This window comes from Conger conger, chromosome 19 (genome assembly GCF_963514075.1).
Source record: "Conger conger chromosome 19, fConCon1.1, whole genome shotgun sequence".
In the NCBI taxonomy this organism is placed as follows: domain Eukaryota; kingdom Metazoa; phylum Chordata; class Actinopteri; order Anguilliformes; family Congridae; genus Conger; species Conger conger.
In genome coordinates this window covers 10,379,685-10,399,726 of record NC_083778.1, presented here as the reverse complement: position 1 = coordinate 10,399,726, position 20,042 = coordinate 10,379,685, and the positions used below count along the sequence as shown (strand labels likewise).

The 20,042-nt window shown below is 47.4% G+C and overlaps 1 protein-coding gene and 1 long non-coding RNA gene across 5 annotated transcripts; both read left to right on the top strand.

The window, feature by feature from the left end:
* Window positions 1-137: 137 nt before the first annotated feature.
* Window positions 138-17,506, top strand: LOC133118797 (protein bicaudal D homolog 1-like). Of its 4 annotated transcripts, XR_009706442.1 has the most exons (8): window positions 138-1,033; window positions 7,889-8,101; window positions 8,226-8,393; window positions 8,664-9,050; window positions 10,784-11,869; window positions 12,380-12,531; window positions 13,509-13,681; window positions 13,970-14,101. XR_009706442.1 is itself a non-coding variant. In XM_061229046.1 (7 exons), exons 1-7 carry the CDS (start codon window positions 818-820, stop codon window positions 13,573-13,575), a joined length of 2,289 nt encoding a protein of 762 aa, XP_061085030.1. In that variant the 5' UTR covers window positions 138-817; the 3' UTR covers window positions 13,576-14,006. The 4 variants fall into 4 exon arrangements, 3 of the variants coding, with proteins under 3 accessions (XP_061085030.1, XP_061085027.1, XP_061085029.1); XM_061229046.1 differs by having other exon boundaries at window positions 13,509-14,006; XM_061229043.1 differs by lacking the exon at window positions 13,509-13,681 and having other exon boundaries at window positions 151-1,033; window positions 14,030-17,506.
* A 1,257-nt stretch (window positions 17,507-18,763) lies between these two features.
* Window positions 18,764-19,528, top strand: LOC133118800 (uncharacterized). Its single transcript, XR_009706444.1, has 3 exons — window positions 18,764-18,895; window positions 18,981-19,022; window positions 19,439-19,528. It is a non-coding gene; the product is annotated as an uncharacterized LOC133118800 (long non-coding RNA).
* Window positions 19,529-20,042: the final 514 nt, after the last annotated feature.

Here is a 20,042-nt window from a genome sequence, read left to right as displayed (position 1 = left end):
TTCTTTTGTCTGCATATTTTTATAACTGTCTGTGGTCTGCATCCAAATTCCAAAGATACTGGCGGCGATAATTAATGCGTTTTTATTTTTCAGAAAGTCATGCACGAATGCTACACATTTTTTAAGAGAACATGTTTGCTCATTTCAAAACGTAGCCTACCGCTGATTTTTGGATTATGTTAATTTTAATAGCCTAGTTGTTTTCCTAGGCTCCAAACTCAAGGGAAATAAGAGCATTATTGTTGTTCCTATTAGTTCATTCCGCACTGCAATTCGTTTTATGACTTTGGCTTCTTTCTAACTGCCTTTCCTCCAAACCTCCTTTGAAAAGCGTTCGTGTCTGCTCCGTTAAGCGTAAATGGGCAGCGCCGGGGAGATGCGCCAGTGTTCAGTGACGTCACCCGCAGAAGGATGGAAACAAGTGCTGTGCACTTTGCTCCACAGACGATGGCAGAGATGGCGCCCAGGTGCCTATGATTAAGCAAAAATAAACAAATAAATAAAAAAGCCGAACAAAGGGCTATCAACAATGCGAGCAAGATTATCGACAAAGGGCACATTTTTCTAATCATCGCTGCATTTTATAAGCAAAACTTCAGCGGGGAATACTTGAAATATTTGTCCTTTTTTTGTCCAAAGCAAGCCATCTTTTCTTGCTGTGTGGGAACGGCATCTTGGTTAATCGATTGAAATTGGCTTTTCTGCATAGACAAGTCAATCTGTTGGCAGATTTTGGTGTTTTCAGCAGCCGTTTTAGCCTCCGCCTCCCCGTCCATTTAACGCTGGACGGCGGAGGGGCAGGAGAGACGGAAGGGCGATGGCAGCGGGCGGAGGAGGCGCAGAGGCGGTGGATCAGTACCGGACGGAGATAGAACGGCTCGTCCGGGACCTTGCCGAGGCCAACCGAGAGAAGATCCGGGCGGCGGAATGTGGTCTTGTGGTACTGGAGGAGAACCAGGCTCTGAAGCAGCAGTATGCCGACTTGGAGGCCGAACAGGAGACGCTGAAGCAGGAGCTGGAGCAGCTTCAGGAGGTACGGTGCGATCAATTCTCGGGCACAGTACGTTCCGTCCGTTATCTTGCGCGGCTGTCACTGTGACCGACACCGGGCGCCGGTCCAACTTCGTGAAATGCAGCGCTCAAAGAAAGCAGCAGAACAAAGCCGATGTGCTTTGTGTTTTGGTTCGTGTGCTTGCTGCGACAGACTGACAGTTGTGTTTATGCTTGTATACTTTCGGAATAAATGCAATTGTTGGAAGAAATTTGCCGGCAAGTCGATAAATGTTGGTCTGTTTTTATTATTGCGTGTCGGTGCATAAAAGTAGACTAGGTAGAGCAATCCATAGAGTGTCCTGAGACTATGGCGAGTCAGATTTATGCTATGAACAAATGTCATTTTAGTTCATGGGTATATGTTTCCAATTATTCAGATATTTGTGGAGTTGGATTATTTTGGAGCATAGCGACGATGATTAAATTACACCCTGTGAGCATGGAAACCGAGTCATCTGACAGAAACAAATGTGCATCTCTCCACTTCCTGTTCCGTTTGTCCTTCCCATGCACCATTGAGTTCACGTATCACACTCACTGTTTGCTGTTGCCTAGGGTGCCTCTAACGTTACCTCACTTCTCCCTAATCCTAGTCTCCCCACCCCCTAAATAAAGTAAGCGTGACACATAATATCACGAAGCCAACTCTCACGTCCAAACTCTGTTTTTGGGGCGGGATGAAAGTATCGTCTCTTGCAGAAGTTGAAGAAATGACTAACTTAACTACACACAAGTAGCCCAATCCCATCCCCTCCTCCCTCCTTCTTGCTCTTGCCTCATTCATTTTTACCCTGAAATCAATAGTGTAATTTCTTAGCATTGGTTATGTCATCGTTTTCGCAAATGCATCACCAGGTTATCTGTGACAACATGTATACACGGTACAGTGCTGTTTGGGTGTCGCTGCATCTCAAAGTTTGGAGAGAAATGTCATAATAAGAGCGTACAAGACTGGAAGTTGAAGAGAGGGGAAAGGGGATGGGTGATTTCGGGGAAATGCAATGGGACTAGGAGGGGGAAGATGAGCTGTAGTTTGACTAAGGGGAAAGAGTGGCAGGGATCTGGATGGTTTGTGGTTCAAGCCCCAGTGTAGCCACAATAAGATCCGCACAGCTGTTCAGCCCTTAACCCTACCTACATTGTCCAGGGGGGGATTGACCCCTGCTTAGTCTAGTCAGCTGCAAGTCGTTTTGGATAAAAGCATCCGCTGCATGTAATGTAATGTTAGCGTGCTATGTAGCACAGTGGGCGTGGCTGTCTCCCTGGACTGTGTGCTGGGGAGCTGGAGGATACCTGCTGACACGTGCCGACTGAGGCTTCCAGAAACTTCTTCAGCACCGAGCCCCTCTGAATGTGCCGCCCGTTTGAGACGGATGCTTCAGCTCGCGGTGTCTGCGAGGCCCGTGTCTGGGGCTGGGGAAGGGGAGGGGGTTCCCCGTCGTCTGCCAGTGACTGCAGAGGTCATGTGACTCTTCGTACTCTATTTCACTCTATATCAGGGGTGGCCAACCCTAGTCTTGGAGAGCACTATTTGACCCTATATGAATCACCTTTTTCTGCATTTTTCATGTCATTTCATTTGTAATTTCATTGGCATTTTGTTTCTTGTGTAAGTAAAGGCTTAACAGTGTAGTGCCAGTTGCTCTTTTTGTGTGTGTGTCTGTGTGTGTGTGCGCGCGGGTGTCTGTGTACATGTATGTGTTCGCGTCTGTCTGTTTGTCTGTGTGTGTGGCTGTCTGTGTCTGTGTGCGTCTGTCTGTGTGTGTATGTATGTGTGTCTGTCTGTGTGTGCGTGCGCACGCGCGTCTGCGTGCGTGCGTCTGTGTGTGTGCGCCTGTCTGTGCGTCTGTGTCTGTGCGCATCTGTATGCGTCTGTCTGTGTGTGTGTATGTCTGTGTGTGTGTGTATGTATGTATGTGTGTCTGTCTGTGTCTGTGTTTGTGAGAGAGGGAGAGAGTTGTGTAAGATGACCATATGCAGTCGTTGGTTTGGGTGTTGTTACTGAGGCAACATGCAGGGCTATGCTCTCTCAGAACACACCCTGTGTGGCAGACCAGCCTTCCCATAAATCATTATCTAATTCTTTTCACTCCTCTACTACATCTGAGTCATCACTCACTCTGTTTATGCCAATTCACAGAGTACAGCATCCTTCATCGAGCTGCTTCTCCTTTAAACAGTGCCTTCACATTGTTTAGTGCAGTTTTCACCACATAGCTGCTATTGCCTCTCATCCGGCCTCCCTCAGGAATGAATAAGAATTATGGTTTAAAAATGAATCATTAATGAATAATTAAATGGAATTAAATTATCATTAAGGTTGTTTCATATGCAGTGATGACTTGTGTGATAATAGCAATAATAATTTTAGTTTATCCAGTAGGCTGAAAAGACAGAGCTGTGATTTTACAGCTTTCATTTGTAATATTTTATGAATTGTGTAGTATATTTATTTATCTAAATATATGCCGTGGGCTCCAGAATTATTGCCACCCTTGATGAAAATGAGGAAAAAAGTCTATTTTGTAAACAATGCAGGTAATAATCTGTTTTATTCAAACTTATAGGAAAACTATATACATTTATTTCAATGCATTGAAATTCTTAAATTTCAATTTTTTTTATTTTTATTTAAAAATGTATTAAATGAAGTCTGCTTTGTTTAGTTAATCTTGGTCTAAAGGTATTATGCAGTATTGTTTTGTTCCATGACTGTTTCACTAAAAATGAGGTCAGAAGTATGCAAAATGTCATGCATGGGAAAAGCCAAATAACTGTCAATTCAGAAGAAACAGGTGGTACTTGAATGTCCCAGGCCTGGTAATGTGTACAAAAATACATAAATGGTTAAGAAAAAAATTTAAACATATGGAATGGTTTTAAAATTACCAGGAAGAGGACGCAAGTGCACGTTCTGCACCCAGACGGTGAGGAGGATGGTGAGGGAGACCATAAAGAATCCAAAGATTAAAGTTTAAATTACAGAGATTAGCTGCCTTTCGGGGTCACCTATCCATTACTGACCGCAAGAAACGAAATCAAGCGTCTGTTGTTTGCCAGACCTCATTGGAGTTATGACTGGAAGAGAGTGCTATGGTCAGAGGAGACCAAAATTGAAGGGTTTGGCCATACACATCGACATGTTTGGCGGCAAAAGAGGAATGCATACAAGGAGCAGCACCTTATGCTTACTATCAAATAAGGAGGTGGGTTGTTGATGTTTTAGAAACGTTTTTCTGCCAGTGGTCCAGGAGCACTATTAAAGATCAATGGCACAACCAGGAAATCTTGGCAGAGAATGTGTTTGTCTCTGCATGGAAGCTGAGACTTGGTTGTAGGTTGATTGTCCAGCAGGACAATGACTCCAAACATACATCAAAATCTACACAGAAACGGTCTCCAGACTTAAATCCCATGATAAACCTTTGGCCTGGTCTGAAGAGGGGAGTCCATAAGTGCAACCTCAGGGATATCAATGATTTTGAATGATTCTGCATTGAGGAATGGTCAAAAATCCCTCTCTTTCTGATAAGGTGTTGTCAGGGGTGTGTGCGCAAAGGAGTGCCAATAATAGTTTTTCTGCAGATATTTGGTTGATTCCATTCCGTTATTAATAACGCACACAACTTTACAAATGTTGGAAAATGAAGCTTACTGTTTGTCAATAACTATTATTTAGTTTCCAGTATTTTTGTGTGCATATAAGCCAATTGCCAATAATTCTGGGGCCCCATGTAAATATTTATATTTCTCCAAATTTGTGTGATCGTGCCTCTCGAATCACATCTGAGACACCTGCACCTGTATCTAAGGATGTGCTGGAGGACTGCTCTCCAGTCACTCCCCTGCAAGGCAGTGAGCAGTGTCTATACTGCAGGACACATGGTGCTGCAAAGATACAGGGTCGGCCTGTAGCATAATGGTTAAGATAAATGACTGGGAAACACAAGGTCGGTGGTTCGAATCCCAGTGTAGCCACAATAAGATCCGCACAGCCGTTGGGCCCTTGAGCAAAGCCCTTAACCCTGTATTGCTCCAGGGGAGGATTGTCTCCTGCTTAGTCTAATCAACTGTACGTCACTCTGGATAAGTGTGTCTGCCAAATGCCAATAATGTAATGTAATGTAATGTAAAAGATAGTCTATGGGTGTCTTCTGTAGAAATGAAGTTGTGCTACACAGGTAAAGTTTAGAGGCAAGCCTGTGTCAGAGGAATGTTGCAGTTTGGTCCAATGGCTAAGGAACTGGGCTTGTAACCGGGGGCGACCTGTAACATAGTGGCTAAGGAACAGGAAGGTTGGTGGTTCAAGCCCGGGGGTAGCCGCGATAAGATCCGCATAGCTGTCGGGCCCTTGGGCAAGGCCCTTAAAGTAACCCTACATTGCTCCAGGGGGGACTGTACCCTGTTTAGCCGAATGAACTGTAAGTGACTTTGGATAAAAGAGTCAGCGAAATAAATGTACTGTAATCTAACCTCTATGGCTAGGATGGCTACGACAGTGCCTTTGTACCCTTGAGGTGCTGACTGAATTGCGTCCGTCTATGGAGAGTGTGTAAAAATGAGGACGTTATGCAAGTGGCTGCGGACGGGAGCGTGTGCTAAACGGCGGTAATGCAGCGCTGCACTGGCAGTGTTGGGACGTGAGGCTGTGCTGCAGGCTCCCAGCTGAGAGAGCGGCAGACGGTGTCTGAGCCCCTCCCGACCGCCCGCCCGCCATCCGGAAGGTTCTCCTCTCACGCTGAGCTCGGGGGGGGTGGGGTGGGGAGCAGCAGCGCAGGGAACTCTGGGAAGTATCTGTGTCTGGCGTTGCCCCATAATGCGCCCTTGTACTTCGGAGTGTATTGAAGGATTTGTCTGGGCTTGAGACCAGCACCGAAAGTTCATTTCTCTTATGCAACCGTGTCGTGCTTTTATGAATTAAAAAGCATGACTTGCATGAAAAATAGATGACGAATAAGAAATGAGTAGCTAATTGAAGGCATCTGAATGTAATATTTAGGGGAGACTGAATGGGGCAGTTTACTGTGCTGTGTGCCTGTGGTTCTCGCAGTGGCCGTGGTGAGATGTCCGCTTCTTCGGTGCTGTGCTCTGGGCACGGGGACTCGTATTACTGAATCTGACGTGCAGAAGCGCAGTGGTTATTTGATCCTTCCTGAAAACTTGTTTCATTCATTTCAAAATGACCTTGAGACAGAGCGTGTGAGAGAGAGAGGCTGAGAGGGAGAGTAATTGGAGCCACTTGGATTTGCACAAACTGTACATTTGTTCGTTTAGGTTTTAATGGGGCGTGATTCAGACATGGCACATTTTCATACAAATCGTTAAAAATGTGTGCGCATGACAGTGCATAATCTCATAGTTCCTTTGCACAGTGTTTAATGAAAAATCCGACCTCTGTTTGTTCTGGATAAAATGCAGAGGATGGGAACCACGTCCTCCCGTCTCCAGGGAGGCTGTGTCTGCGATATTATGGGATGTTGGGAGGGCTTGTTGTGTCTGGATCCAGCTGCAGCGGTTGGGCTGCAGCAATAGGGCTACAGCCAGGAACGGCATCTCTATGAAGTGGCAGAGATGTTTTGGTAAAGGGTTTTTTCTCTCTATGAACTGTGCATCATCAGACACACAGACACACACACACACAGACACACACACACATTAGTTGTGCATTGTAGCCACTGCACAACTGAGAGATGATACAAATTTCCTAATGTGGAGTGCCATAAATAAATAATTGAGTTAATAATTGAGAAATATTTGTATTATGATTCATTCAAATCCAGGTCACCCTTTGGTGGGTCATACATTTTTAATTCTTAAATCTAATGAGTACTAATGGAGTGTGTGTGTGTGTGTGTGTGTGTGTGAGTGACAAAGACAGTGTGTGTGTGTGTGTGTGTGTGTGTGTGTGTGTGTGTGAGTGAGTGTAGGTGTGCCTGAGAGTGTGTGTATGTGTGTGAGAGTGTGTAAGAGTGTCTGTCTGTGTGTCTGCGTGTGTGTGTGTGTTTGAGAGGGAAAGCGACAGAGAGCAGAGGGAACAGAGTTGTACATTAGCGACAGGGTTCAGTAAAGCACTCTCAGCCTCCATTTAAAAACACACCGGGCCTCTTTCATAGGCCCCTGCAGCCCGAACCACAGATTAATCAGCGCTCACTGTCCCTCCTCACGGCCAATTAGCACAGAGCGCCGCTGCTCCTGGACGCCCTCCCGGCCCTGTTTGTCTAGTTGTGTGATTGAATCGCTGAAAAGCCGCGCTTATGTAATATAACCTTTTCAAATGTTAATGCGCAACGCTGTTCGGCTCAAGCGAAATCCCTTTAAATGTCAGCGGATTGAAGTGAGCCGAAGTACAGGTTGCGTGTTCCGAGACGCACATTTAAATGCCCTTCTAATGTGCGTATGAACTTGTTTAATGTCAAGAAGTGTTCGTCTTTTGCATGATTTGGACGATATATCAATAAAGTTTGATCGGTTGACTGTGTTAGTGTTTCATCACTGAAGTAATGGGAACCCACGTAGAGTAGCGATACTAAAGGACATGCATCAGTCTTGTCGGGGGGGGAGGTTATTTGGAATGGGCTTTGTGTGTCTGTTTAAAACAATTACTCTGGGGTTCATAAAATAGTGATGAACTAAAAAAAAACTTCCATTCGTTCTGTGATTAAATCTCCATGTCAAACGGCGTCTGGAAGGTGAATACTCTGAAAGGGTTGTGTGGGAAAACACCCTCCACTGCTCTCTCCTCTGACCTGACCTCCGGGGTGGGTTCTCCTACCCCCCTCTCCACCTCTCCCCCTCTCCCCCTCTCCTCCTCTCCCCCTCCCCCCCCTCCCCCCAGGCGTTCGGCCAGGCCTACTCCACCCAGCGCAAGGTGGCGGAGGACGGGGAGACCAACGAGGAGGTGCTGCTGCAGGAGTCGGCCTCCAAGGAGGCCTACTACATGGGCCGTCTGCTGGAGCTGCAGGCCGAGCTGAAGCAGAGCCGCTCCCTCACCAGCAACACGCAGGCCGAGAACGAGCGGCTGGGCGGGGTGGTGCAGGAGCTCCGAGAGGTACCCGCGCCCCGGTGCATGCTGGGAAAGCATAGTAACATTTATATCTGAGTCAGGTACTGTCACCCACGCCCCCGTGCATGCTAAGATGATGACCAGGTTGCTTGTCTGCCTGTCACCCCAGGGGAAGGAGGTGCTGGAGGTGCAGAGGAGCAGGCTGAAGGAGGAGATCCAGGAGTACAAGTTCAGGGAGTCGAGGCTGCTGCAGGACTACTCTGAGCTGGAGGAGGAGAACATCTCCCTGCAGAAGATGGTGTCTCATCTCAAACAGAGCCAGGTCTGTGAGAGAAAGGTCCGCAGTGATTCATTCTCTGCACTCTCTCACTCACTCACTCACTCACTCACACACATACCCACTCACTCACTCACTCTCTCTCTCTCATGCTCTCACTCTCTCACTCACTCATTCTCTCACTCATTCTCTCACTCTCACTCTCTCACTCATTCACTTTCTCATTCTCTCTTACTCTCTCACTCTCACTCATTTGCTCTCATACTCTCTCTCTCTCTCTCACACACACACACACACACACTCTCTCACACACGCTCCTCTGTGTCCCAGGTGGAGTACGAGGGCCTGAAGCACGAGATCAAGGTCCTGGAGGAGGAGACGGTGCTGCTGAACGGGCAGCTGGAGGAGGCCCTGCGCCTCCGTCAGATCTCTCAGACGCAGCTGGAGGAGGCCCTGGACTCCCTGCGCGGCGAGCGGGAGGTGAGGAACAGCCTGCGCAAGGAGCTGGCGCACTACCTCATCCTGACCGACAGCATCTACGCGGCCGGCGCCCACCTCAGCGACCCGCCCGCCGACTGCAACGGCCACGCGGGCGGGAACGGCGTCGCCGCGGCGACCAGCCCGGCCTCCGAGGGGGAGGCGCACCGCCCCGTCTCCGACCTGTTCAGCGAAATGAACCTCACCGAGATCCAGAAACTGCAGCAGCAGCTCCTGCAGGTACGCTCGGGCGCGGCGGGGGGGTGGGGGGGGTGGGGTGTCAAAGGTCAAAGGGCAGACATTGTGTGAATGTCGGGGCGACGTCGGCTGAGGAGGTAAGAGCAGTCGGAGGGTTTGCCGGTCGGATCCCCTGCCCTGGGTGTGTCGAAGTGTCCCTTGTGCAAGACGCCTAACCCCAAAATGCTCCTGACGAGCTTGTTGGTGCCTTGCATGGCAGCCAATCGGCGTGCGTGTATGAATGTGTGAATGAGATGTATCAATTGTACAGCACTTTGGATCAAGGCACTATAGAAAGGCCTGCTGTTTACCATTTACCAAGTAGTCTTGCACAATGTGTGAGTGTGAGTGTGTGTGTCTGTATGTGTATGTGTATGTGTGGGTGTGGGTGTGGGTGTGGGTGTGGGTGTGGGTGTGAGTGTGAGTGTGAGTATGTGTTGTACACAAATGTGTGGGCGCTGCATCTATCCGCACTGTTTGCGGTGCAGCAGTGGTCACTCCGTTCTCCCACCCCATCCTCCCTCTCCAGCCAGGTCCGATTCTTTCTTCCCCTCCAAGGGTTGAATTATTCAGTGCATGGTGCGGCTTGCTTGTCAGATCACATCAAGTCACCACTACACATATGCACACACAGGCATATTCTTTCTCCATACACCTTCTTAGGCTTGGGTCTTGGCATTGCTGCGCTTTGAAACAAAATGAGAGAAATTATACTTGTATAATATGACAATTGAATATACTTCTAGAGCATTCTAAACTAATTATGAGAGTACCGTGTTGTTGAAGGTTCATAGGGCATTTCTTGATGGAATATTTCAGGAAAATATGAGATGCATTTTATGTCATTAACTCTTGTCCACTTCAGAGTAATTCAAAGGCGACTTTGTGTTGTTAACCTGTGAAGGTGTGATCACAAATATGTCATTATAATATTCTTAACTGAATATTGTAATGTTGATGGAAAGCAATAGAGTTCAATCTTAAATCATAAAAAAATAAAAAATCATAAAAATTGACTCTTCAAAGGGTTAATTTGTTTTTCAATTCATACTCAGGATGTCCAAGAAGCTGTTTAATGTGCTTAGTCTTATCTCCAGAGAGAGGAAATGCCTGTTACAAGTTTTATTTTAAATGCTTGCTCTAACTGTATCCAACCAAAATACAGCTGTTTCACACTGAACAACTATAAACTACCTGTGACTTCCAGGCCTGGTTTCAAATAGTGTGTGTTTTGGATTCAAATACTTGCCTGTGTTCTATTGATCATTTAATTTGTTCCAATACACCTCTTGCCCGGTAAAATGCAGAAAAGTATTTAGAATCCAAAACAAAAACTATTTAGAACCAGGTGTGGTTTCAGTGTTGAAGAAGTGGCACCTGGAATCAAGCACGTAGCGGGGGGGGATCTAGCCCCTGGCTAGTGTAAGTCGTTTTGGATAGAAGTATCACTGTAATGTAATCCCGGTGTAGCCACAATAAGATGCGCACAGCCATTGGGCCCTTGAGCAAGGCCTTAACCCTGCATTGCTCCAGGGGAGGATTGTCTCCTGCTTAGTCTAATCAACTGTACGTCGCTCTGGATGAGAGCATCTGCCAAATGCCATGAATGTAATGTAATGTACGCTAGCGTAATGGGACTAGCCCCCGGCTAGTGTAAGTCGTTTTGGATAGAAGTGTCACTGTAATGTTACTCTAGCGGAATGCAGAGTGAGTGTGAGCACCGTCGCCCCCTGCAGGTGGAGCGGGAGAAGGCGGCCCTGCTGGCCACGCTGCAGGAGTCCCAGACGCAGCTGCAGCAGATGCAGGGCGCGCTAAGCGAGCAGCACCGGCGCATGCACCGCCTCAGCGAGAGCCTGCTGGCCATGCGCCGGCTGCAGGGCCCCGGCCAATCGGAGCGGGCCGCCGCGCAGGAGGGCCCCGGCCCCGCCCCCGCCTGCCGCGACTGCGAGATGGAGGCGCGCAGCGTGGAGCTGCTGCAGTGCAAGTACCGGGTGGCGGTGACGGAGGTGGTGGGCCTGCAGGGGGAGCTCAAGGCCCTGCAGGAGACGTACCGGCGCAGCGTGGACTGCCTGGAGGGCGAGCGGGCGCGGGGCGAGGAGCGGCTCCGGGCGCTCCACGAGCACGTGGCCCGGCTGGAGAGGTGCCGACAGGAGGGCCGGGACACCATCGGAGGGCTGGAGGCGGAGCTGCGGGCGGCGGCGGGCGTGGCCAGCGAGAGCCAGAGCATGCTGGGAGCGGCACAGGAGGAGCTGGTCACCTTCAGCGAGGAGCTGGCCCAGCTCTACCACCACGTCTGCCTGTGCAACAACCAGACGCCCAGCCGCGTGATGCTGGACTACTACCGGCAGGGCCGCGCGCCCTGGGCGGGCTGCCTCCGGGGCTCCGACGACGTCCGGGCGCTGCTGTCGCCCCACCTCCGCCGCCGGGTCTCCTCGGCCGGCCTGGAGCCCCGCTGCCCGTCCCCTTCCAAAGACCCCCCCGCCACCAGCACCGGCCAGGCGGGCGCCCCGCTCTCCTCCTCTTCCTCCTCTTCCTCGTCCTCCACCTCTCCCGTCCCGGAGCCCGGCGGGGAGTTGCGGAGGGAGCCGCTGAACCTCTGCACCCTGATGGCCATCATCCGGGAGCAGGTGAAGCACCTGCAGAGGGCCGTGCACCGGGCCCTGCAGCTGTCCCGCCAGCGCAACGCCGCCCGAGAGCTCGCCCCGGGCCTCGACAAGGACCGGGAGGCCTGCATGGAGGAGATCCTCAAGCTCAAGTCCCTGCTGAGCACCAAGAGGGAGCAGATCGCCACGCTCAGGCTGGTCCTCAAGGCCAACAAACAGGTGCAGAACCACCAAAATAAGTCAGTCTCAACGAGTCTTTTATACTTAGGCTGAGGATGTATGTCTATACACGTTTTGATAAGTAGGGAAAAATATTGCCAATGGGGAACGACGATTGACTCGTGTCAAGATTTGGCAATAGGGCAAGAAAATTGCACTTGCCAAGCAAACGGTAATGTAAAACAAGTTAATATTTCGTACTCAAGTGGGGGAAAAAACCTCTGCTGACAGTTGTGGACATGTGCCTTTTTATGGAATGTTTCCTTTCTTCTTTAGTTGTCTTTTATTGCATGATCAGTGTCTTCAGATGATGACATCGAAGCCTCACAAGACAAATTCATCGCTGCCACCATTTCTGGTTACCCTCGAGAGGCGACCATGCCTTTTTGACAGCCGGCAGGGATGTAAGTCGAGGGTAACCCGGAAACGGCGGCAGGGATAAGTTTGTTTGTCTCGTGAGGGGGTACGCCCGTATGTGCCTGTGGACACCCGTCTCTGTCGGCCCTGCAGACGGCGGAGGTGGCGCTGACCAACCTGAAGAGCAAGTACAACGCGGAGAAGGCCATGGTGACGGAGACCATGTCCAAGCTACGCAACGAGCTGAAGGCGCTGAGGGAGGACGCCGCCACCTTCTGCTCCCTCAGGGCTATGTTCGCCACCCGGTGAGAGGGTGATCTATTACAAGAGCGGTTTTTCCTGTAACCTTGCTAACCTTGTTAACCTTGCTGTAACCTTTCCAAGTCTCCCAGTTCCTCCTCAAGATAGGAATAATTGAATTCAGCACCAAGCACTGCTGATTGTTTGAAGATGTAAGTTATGTTCTGGTGGCGTAATGAATCAAAGAAATTAGCTTGAGACATAATGTACAGTCGAGGCGGGGGATGAACGATCGCTCCCTCAGTTGACTGTGAAGACTACGGTTACTTCCCTGTCCTTTTTTTGTTCAAGTCCAACTCTCTTTCTCTATTCCTGTCACTCTCCTTCAGATTTTCTGTATTCCTCTGTCTCTCTCTCAGGTGTGATGATTCTGAGAAACACAGGATGTAATGTTACAATCCTTACTGCAGACACTTGCCTTTATCTTGTGAGTGGCAGATGTGTGATGGATTAGAGTTTTTAAGTGGGCACCCTCCTTCCTTGATCTTTCATTGATTAGCCCACAACATCTTTAGAGGCTCAACAGGGAGTTCTGGTGTCCCAGAATCCCCCTTGATCTTGGATGGTTATTTTGCAGCCTAGCTGGGGTTCCTCCTCAACCAGAGCCATTCTTTCGGTTGCCTCTGAGGCAGCGTTGATGGTTCTGTGCAGGGCCTGGCTACGGATCACCAGGTCCTTCAGCAGCTTGGTGGTAGTGGTGGCTACAAAACCTCTTCATCCCACTTGCACTGGACAAAGTTCTGTTTTTCAGCCACGGTGTTGTGCTTCAGCTGCATCCTCTCAGTCCTCCCAGGGCCAGTTATAACGCCCTTGAGCAAGGCTAACTTTACACCCGGTCAGGCTGTGTCTGAGCTTCCCTGGCATTGGACAAAGGGGGGATGTTGGATCTTTACCTAGCCTGGTGAAGATTCTTTGGTGTTGGAAAGACATTGAATGTAGCTCTGAAAATGACGCTCATCTGACCTGCCTCCATCCCCTCTAGGTCCTTCCAGCTGATGTTTCGCCCCTCCACACACTCCCCAGTGCATCCACTGTCTCTGGGTAGCTAGGGAGACAGCCTTTACCCACCTTGATGCCACTTCCTGTCACCAGGAAGAGAGTCTGAGTGCTGATGTTGATTGCTGCACATACTCCAAAGCATTCAACCCCATAGTGGTAAATTACATCTCCCATCTGCTCTAGCTTTACTGTGCCTTGGAGGTGCTCCAAGATTTTGATCAGGCTGATGGAGAGATTGTCTCCAAATCGATTATCAGCTGTAGTCCACTTAACACCAGGCCTCTGTGTCTCCTCCGTGAAGCACCTTTTCTGAGTATGTGACTCTCTCAGGTGTGATGAGTACGTGACTCTCAGGTGTGATGAGTACGTGACTCTCTCAGGTGTGATGAGTATGTGACTCTCTCGCTCAGGTGTGATGAGTACGTGACTCTCTCTCTCTCTCAGGTGTGATGAGTACCTGACTCTCTCTCTCAGGTGTGACGAGTACGTGACTCTCTCTCTCAGGTGTGACGAGTACATGACTCAGCTGGACGAGATGCAGAGGCAGCTGGCAGCGGCGGAGGACGAGAAGAAGACGCTGAACTCCCTGCTGCGCATGGCCATCCAGCAGAAGCTGGCCCTGACGCAGCGGCTGGAGGACCTGGAGTGTGACAGCGAGCAGACGCACCGCAGCCGCGCCAGCAAGGTGGCCAAGCTCAAGAGCAGCCCTCCCAAACAGTGCGGAAAGGCACCGTCCGTCACGCACAGAGCCCCCGCTCTCTCCCACCACCCCTCCCTCGCCCCCTCCGCGCCGGGTAGCCCGCCCGCCCTGGAGGCCCCGCCCTCCTCGTCGTCGCCCTGGGCAACGCCGGCGCCCTGCTTCCAGCTGGGCCACCCGCACTGGACCCTGGGAGTCCAGGCCTTCACCGTGGACACCCAGCTCTTCGGCGCAGACGCCTCCCCGTCCGCCCGCCAGTCCCCGTCAGACTCTCACCCCGCCGGCCTTTTCCCCCCAACTTCTGCCCCCACCTCCCCCCTGAGGGCACGGTTCCCACCCCAAAGTGCCCCCCGGACGCACAGCCTCACCGACGCCGCACGCTCGGGCACTGCGGCTCCCCCTTCCCCGAGGCCCAGCCCGCCTAGCCCCTATGCCTACAATTCCCATCGTGCCCAGCACTGACTGTTACCGTGGCGTTGGGGGGGGAGGGGCCTGCGATACAGAGGAGCAGTGTGCACTTTTGAAAGTTGTTTTGCGAAAGAGCTTCTGCCAAACGCGTACATGTAATGCAAATGCAGGAGAACAGGCTAGTTCCTGGCTCCCTGCTTCCTGTTTCCTGTTTCCCTGTTTCCTGTATCTCAGGCCCCTTGTGTGCTGGTTGTGAACGTGCCTTCCTGCAGTTACTGTTGATCAGTCCACAGGATGTCCCATCCTCTCAGGTACCGTGGTTTTCTTACTGGATGTAACTTTGTTTCAGTCTTTCCTGTTATCTCAGAGTGGCGTTTACTGCATGCTGTGCCACCCTTCTGTAGGCGATGAGTCTTACCTACAGGATTGAATGCAGAGAACAAATAAAGCGAACCTCAAATTTAAGCTAAAGACGTTGTAGGAGGCTGCAATGCTTTTTGTTTTTCGAGAATAGGACTTTGTTTGTGCTGGATCAGATCTGGAACAGGGGTTATGCTGTTTGTGAGTGGGGGTGTGGCCTGTCAGTATCGGGGCAGCTGATTGGTTGGAAACGCCCGTGACATCAGATGGAATGCAGCTGTGATTTCCCCTCCCACTCGCCAGGCCTTCAATCTTTAGATTTTTCAATCTTGTCTCCAGGGATGTTTTTAAAATAGTTAAAAAAATAAAAAAAAAAACAATAACAAAAAAAAGTGTACACTTTTCACAGTTATTATGCTGTCTACACAATGCTGTGTGAAGTAGTTAATTTTAAAAGGCCATATTTTCAATATGACACTGATTCCACATTCAAGTTTAATTTAGGATTTTCTTCCTGTTTTCCTGTGAGTTCATGAGGTATATGATTTCTTTGAAATATTTCATCTACTTATCCCATTAACATTATGCCAAATAACTTATTTTGATAACTGTGCCTATGACTGATTTCATGACTTGTATGCTGTATGTTTAGTACCACCTAGTGGTGCTTTGCCTTCATTGGACATTGTGGTATGAATGCAGGACACTGTTTGCTGGTGATTTGTGGCAGTTGGCGTTGTAGTGGTATTGACTGCACAGGGAGAACGGTCTGCCTGCTATGCTATGCCAGCAGTCGTGAATTTCAGAAAACCGAGGCAATGCTTTTACAGCCGGTTAAATATGTACCCAGTATTACCGGGGTGAAGACGCAGCTAGCTGAGTAATTGTTGGGTAACTAATTTGATTTCTGAGGCACGTCCTACGAAAGTACCATGATGCAAAGTTCTTTAGTACTAAGTTTTAGAGCCTGTTTTGTATACTTGCCTCTGAAATAAGAACGGTTACCTTGTGATTACACATAAGTACCTGGTAGTTACCCAGTAAATACTAATGGGCTGCAAAATAAACCGTTACCAAAACGTTCATTTTTCAGCCTCTTAACCCGTTGGAAATATTTGAATATCCTCATGTTTGTCCAAAACAAGTTTTTTCTAATGAAGCTTCAGATTAATAAGCTTCAATATTGAATATAAGTAATGCTCTTGGACACTGATGGCGTCAGTATGTACATTCTTTTGAACATGGTTTTGGGGTTTGATTGTGTTTCAAAGGGGAGCAGGATATTGAAAAGGGTTTGAATTGGTAACATAATATAGGTTAGAACGGGAATTTGTTTTTTAATTTAAAAAGGATACGATCATTAATTGCAGCAACCACCAAAACACAATGCAAGACACAAAGTACATTCAAAGGCCTTTCAAAATGTATCTTTGCACGTATGAAATGAAGCAGGAAGCACAGACGTCTTCTCAGTTGTGACTCTCTCTCTCTCTCAGTTGACCAGTTGACCATGAAAGAGCAAAAACCTTCCAGGTGAACGCTGGATGCTGGATCAGTCCTGGGCTGGTCACAACTTTGACTTTGTGTTTATTTTCTTTTCTTTTTAAAGCACGCCCAATTGTAATGATGATGTTGTCGTCTCCCTGATTCCCCCTCTTCCCTTCTGCGAGATACCTTCCAACAGCACTTGGTTCAATCTCAGGACACGCAGCAGAGAACGGGAACCGAGACAAACGTTTTGGCCAAATCTGGGTCTGACCTGTCGAGTCTGATCGGTGCGGAGGGCTGCCTTCAACCTGAGAACCTGACACTCCAGCACAATTCTTGAAATATGTTCACCTTTTTTTGTTTGTGGTGGGGAGGGGGGTGGGTATATGTGATTTATATCTCACACACACACACACACACACACACACACACACACAAACATTGAAATCAATCACACTGTCACTATTAGAAAAATGACACAAATGTCTCCGCGCACTACCATTAGACACACTCAAAGCTAATATACAAACTGAAGAGCATCTATACTCACGCACAAGCAAAACTGTCACGATCCCAGAATATCACACACTGCTCAAGCGATTGAAGCGTGAAGCGATTTTCTCATCCACCACAGCAGTTCTGGGTGTGGGTGTGACTGAGTTCTGCTGCCCTTTGAGATAACTGGAGACTCACTTCCAGTTATCTCATCATGAACAACAAACTGTCTGTGAGATTACAATGCCACAAAATGAATTAATTTATTCATTAAGACTTTCAGATGCAGTGAATTGACAAATTACATATTTGGTATCGTCTCCTTCAAGATTGAAACTCCTTTTTAACTCATGATACATGTTGAAGAATGTTTCACTGGTCATTGTTTGTTTGGAACGAGTTGAATGGCACCTTTCATCGTCATACAGTGTTCATGTATATTATGTAATTTGATAAGTTATTATGTATGGAATACCAAGCTACTGTGTTGTTAAGCAATATGCGATTTGGGATAAAGGCTATTGAATGTGAAATGTGTATCGATCCACTGTCTCATTGTCTCTGTCTGTGAGGGTGTGTTACATATACTCAATTCTCTCTCTCTCTCTCTCTCTCTCTCTCTCTCTCTCTCTCTCTCTCTCTCTCTCTCTCTCTCTCTCTCTCACACACACACACACACACACACACACACAAAGTAGGCTTGTCAAAGAACGTAATTAATTAAACACTAAACGTGTTCTCTTTAAGAAAAACGTCTTGATTGAATTTCACACACACGTGCTATAAAGCGCGTCTCCGAGGCGCGCACCTTCCTTTAGCAATGGCTGGACGAAGCAAGCGGAAAGACGCACGTTTCTTTGTGTGGTAAGTTTATTTTTTTATATATGCCGGTTAAAATGTATGTATAATTCCACTTTTTCGGAGTTACCTTGAGAAGCAATGAGAACTAGGGGCTGGACAATTTGTTTATTGATTTGCCAGACGGCTAAGTGAAGAAGTAGGAACTCTGAGCCGATATTGTGTGCGTAATAAAATGAAATAAAATAATTTGGTTTTAACAAACCTTGTAATGTTTCTCTCCTGGTACGAAATATTAACAATTAAATATGAAGTAATTAATTGAATTTATTTGAACATAACTGCGTGGACTGGATAACCTGTGCTGATGTAGCGTCATTGAACTTGTAGTTTGTTGGAAGCTCGTGGTTATTTCAAATCAGACGGTTTGCTTTTGTCAGTAAAAGTTAAGCTTCAGCATGCTGACCATAAGTTTTAATTTAGATGCCTTGAAAGATTATAATTTGACTTTTAAATGTGTGAGTGATTGCTAAACATTTTTTCTATGTTTAATATTTGAGACAGTAGGTGTTTGTCGATGTCTTCGTTCGTTTTAAAAAGTTTCCCCAAAAAAGGGTGGGGAAAAAAACGCCGCAAACTTGTTTGCGCTTAGTAAGAGCAAAGATCATACATTGATTTTACCATCAGTTATATCAAATGAAATAAAATGGGGAAAGATTAAACATGTCATTCATTGGTATGAGAGGTTGTGAGAGAAGGTCTGACCGTACCTTCTCTCTCAACCATACTCCCGTATTCTGGCCATGGGACCTGATATAGGCTAAGGTTTGCTGTAGCCCCACCCACTGGGTAACCCCTACTTTAGCACTATTCAATAAACTGAACAACACATGGTTTACCACATAAATTAACCAAATAAGCAAACTCAAAACAAACCAACATATTCAACACTTTGCAGACCACTCAGTGTAGATAAAATTCCCGTGTTTGTCGTTTCCATTAAACCACCCCTGTCTACGTGGTCTCGTCCATTGGCAGCCCGCGAAACGCCCCTATTTTCACGCGGTGGTATGGCCGCGCGATTTCCCAGGAGAACCAGGTAGCGTACGCATGGTGGAACTGTGGTGAGTGAAACTACAGAGTTTTAACCGATGTGAAATGAGTATTTTTTTTACAACCAGAGTGAATGTTTGCATTTGTTGATTCCAGGCAAAACTTATGAACGGAATATTCGCTGCTTACGAAATGCCGGTAGGCCTTTCCCCGCATTCTAAAACAATGTCGTTTGTTTGATGGAAGTTAAAGTGACGGTAATGGTGCTTAATGACGGTGAACCAGTAATGCAAAACACGATGAAAACAGTAGTGACAATGAAAAAGGAGATGCTGCCTAAGCAAAACTATTTGTCCAAGTATATTCTATTGCACAGAATGCAGTGCTTTTAGGGTTTGCAATCAATACCGAGGAACGAAATAATAGTAGGTTGAGTCTGTTTTCCTATCAAATGTATCTCGGTTTTGGTAATTATTTTGAAGAAGCTCTTTGAAAGTATCAATTTTGTACACAGTTTACAAACAAATTATTTCAAATGAACAGCACTTAATTCTGTCGAATGTGTTTTTAATGGTGTAGTTTTATTCATCCATGATGATTTATTTATATGGAAGGGACGTGAATGCACGGAGTGGCAGGTTTTGCGCACAAGATGATTTTCTGCTGTGGTCTCCTGGCAGGTTATCCCGAACCTTTTTGAACAGTAAAACGGTATGGCTATGAAATAAAATGTTGGCAGCACTGATTTGATTTCAATCACACTTCAAGAGATTTTGCAAAAGAGTAATAAGTGCAGCAGGACCTTATATCCACAGGCAAAGAGTTCCAGAATGTAGAGGCTGTTATGGAGAAGCTAAAAATCTCCAAGAGGGACAGATCTAAGTGACAGATTTAACAGTTTTTTGTTTGATAAAAGATGCCAGATATTTTAGTATAGCAATAATGATACCTCAGTTTTATATTTAATATTTAAATGTTACATTTGCAAAGGGTACTACCCATTTTTAATTCCTTGTCAGAAATATTCCACAAGTTAACCCCTTTCACAGTTATACATCTATTCTTGATATTTGTCCCTTGTTCATGATTATTATTGTCTAAAACTTTTCTTTTATTGCATTACATTACGAAGCATATAGCAGACGCTCTTATCCAGAGCGATGTACAGTGCAGATCGAACACGGGGACAAGTGTGAAGAGGACCCTAGAGGACAATAT

Bases quoted from the DNA above. Each gene is read 5' to 3' on its own strand.
- LOC133118797 (XM_061229043.1), top strand. From the start codon at position 818: ATGGCAGCGGGCGGAGGAGGCGCAGAGGCGGTGGATCAGTACCGGACG. The intron at 1,034-7,888 runs GTACGGTGCGAT...CCCTCCCCCCAG, and splicing joins AGCTGGAGCAGCTTCAGGAG to GCGTTCGGCCAGGCCTACTC. The intron at 11,870-12,379 runs GTGCAGAACCAC...TCGGCCCTGCAG, and splicing joins TCCTCAAGGCCAACAAACAG to ACGGCGGAGGTGGCGCTGAC.